This window comes from Sinocyclocheilus grahami, unplaced genomic scaffold (assembly GCF_001515645.1).
Source record: "Sinocyclocheilus grahami isolate Dianchi unplaced genomic scaffold, SAMN03320097.WGS_v1.1 scaffold6360.1, whole genome shotgun sequence".
Classification (NCBI taxonomy): domain Eukaryota; kingdom Metazoa; phylum Chordata; class Actinopteri; order Cypriniformes; family Cyprinidae; genus Sinocyclocheilus; species Sinocyclocheilus grahami.
In genome coordinates, this window is record NW_015510801.1 from 2096 (window position 1) to 2598 (window position 503).

Below are 503 nucleotides of genomic sequence, written 5' to 3' on the forward strand. Positions count from 1 at the left end.
GTATATAATATACAAAATATAATAAAAATTTTAACTAGACATTAATTTATATTATTATTATATTATAGAAGTGTGGATAATTATTCACTTCTTTAATTTCATCATTAGCTTTTGCAGTGTACACCAGATTTGTTGCCATTTGGGATAATTAAGGTTTGTTCCTGTGTCCGTCTGTCTACCCAGGATGCCTTGCAGCAGAGAATGTCTGTGCAGGAAGACTCAGTCCTGCAGCTCAAACAGGAGCTGCTCAGATCCAGCATGGCCAGAGAGGAGCTGGAGGGACAGAATGTGAGTCTGACCTCAACTCTAAATTAAAATTTGTAAAAAATAAAATAAAATAAAAAAATACATGCAAATGCATTTGATTCTTCTTTATAAATGTGTCAAATATATGAAGGTTTATTTTATTTTTTAGGTGGAACTAGAAAGGAAGCTGAGCGAACGAAACAGATTGCTGAGTGAATGCAAAGTAGGCAAATTCATCCTAATCATATGCTTGACTT

The 503-nt window shown here is 33.6% G+C and overlaps 1 protein-coding gene across 1 annotated transcript in view; it reads left to right on the top strand.

Annotated features, from left to right (window-relative positions):
• Window positions 1–503, top strand: part of LOC107577554 (dixin-A-like) — a 5690-nt gene that overhangs the window by 1897 nt on the left and 3290 nt on the right. The window contains exons 3-4 of the mRNA XM_016263617.1: window positions 128–288; window positions 416–469. Of these exons, the coding sequence (XP_016119103.1) occupies window positions 128–288; window positions 416–469 (215 nt within the window). The remainder of the gene's footprint in view (window positions 1–127; window positions 289–415; window positions 470–503) is intronic.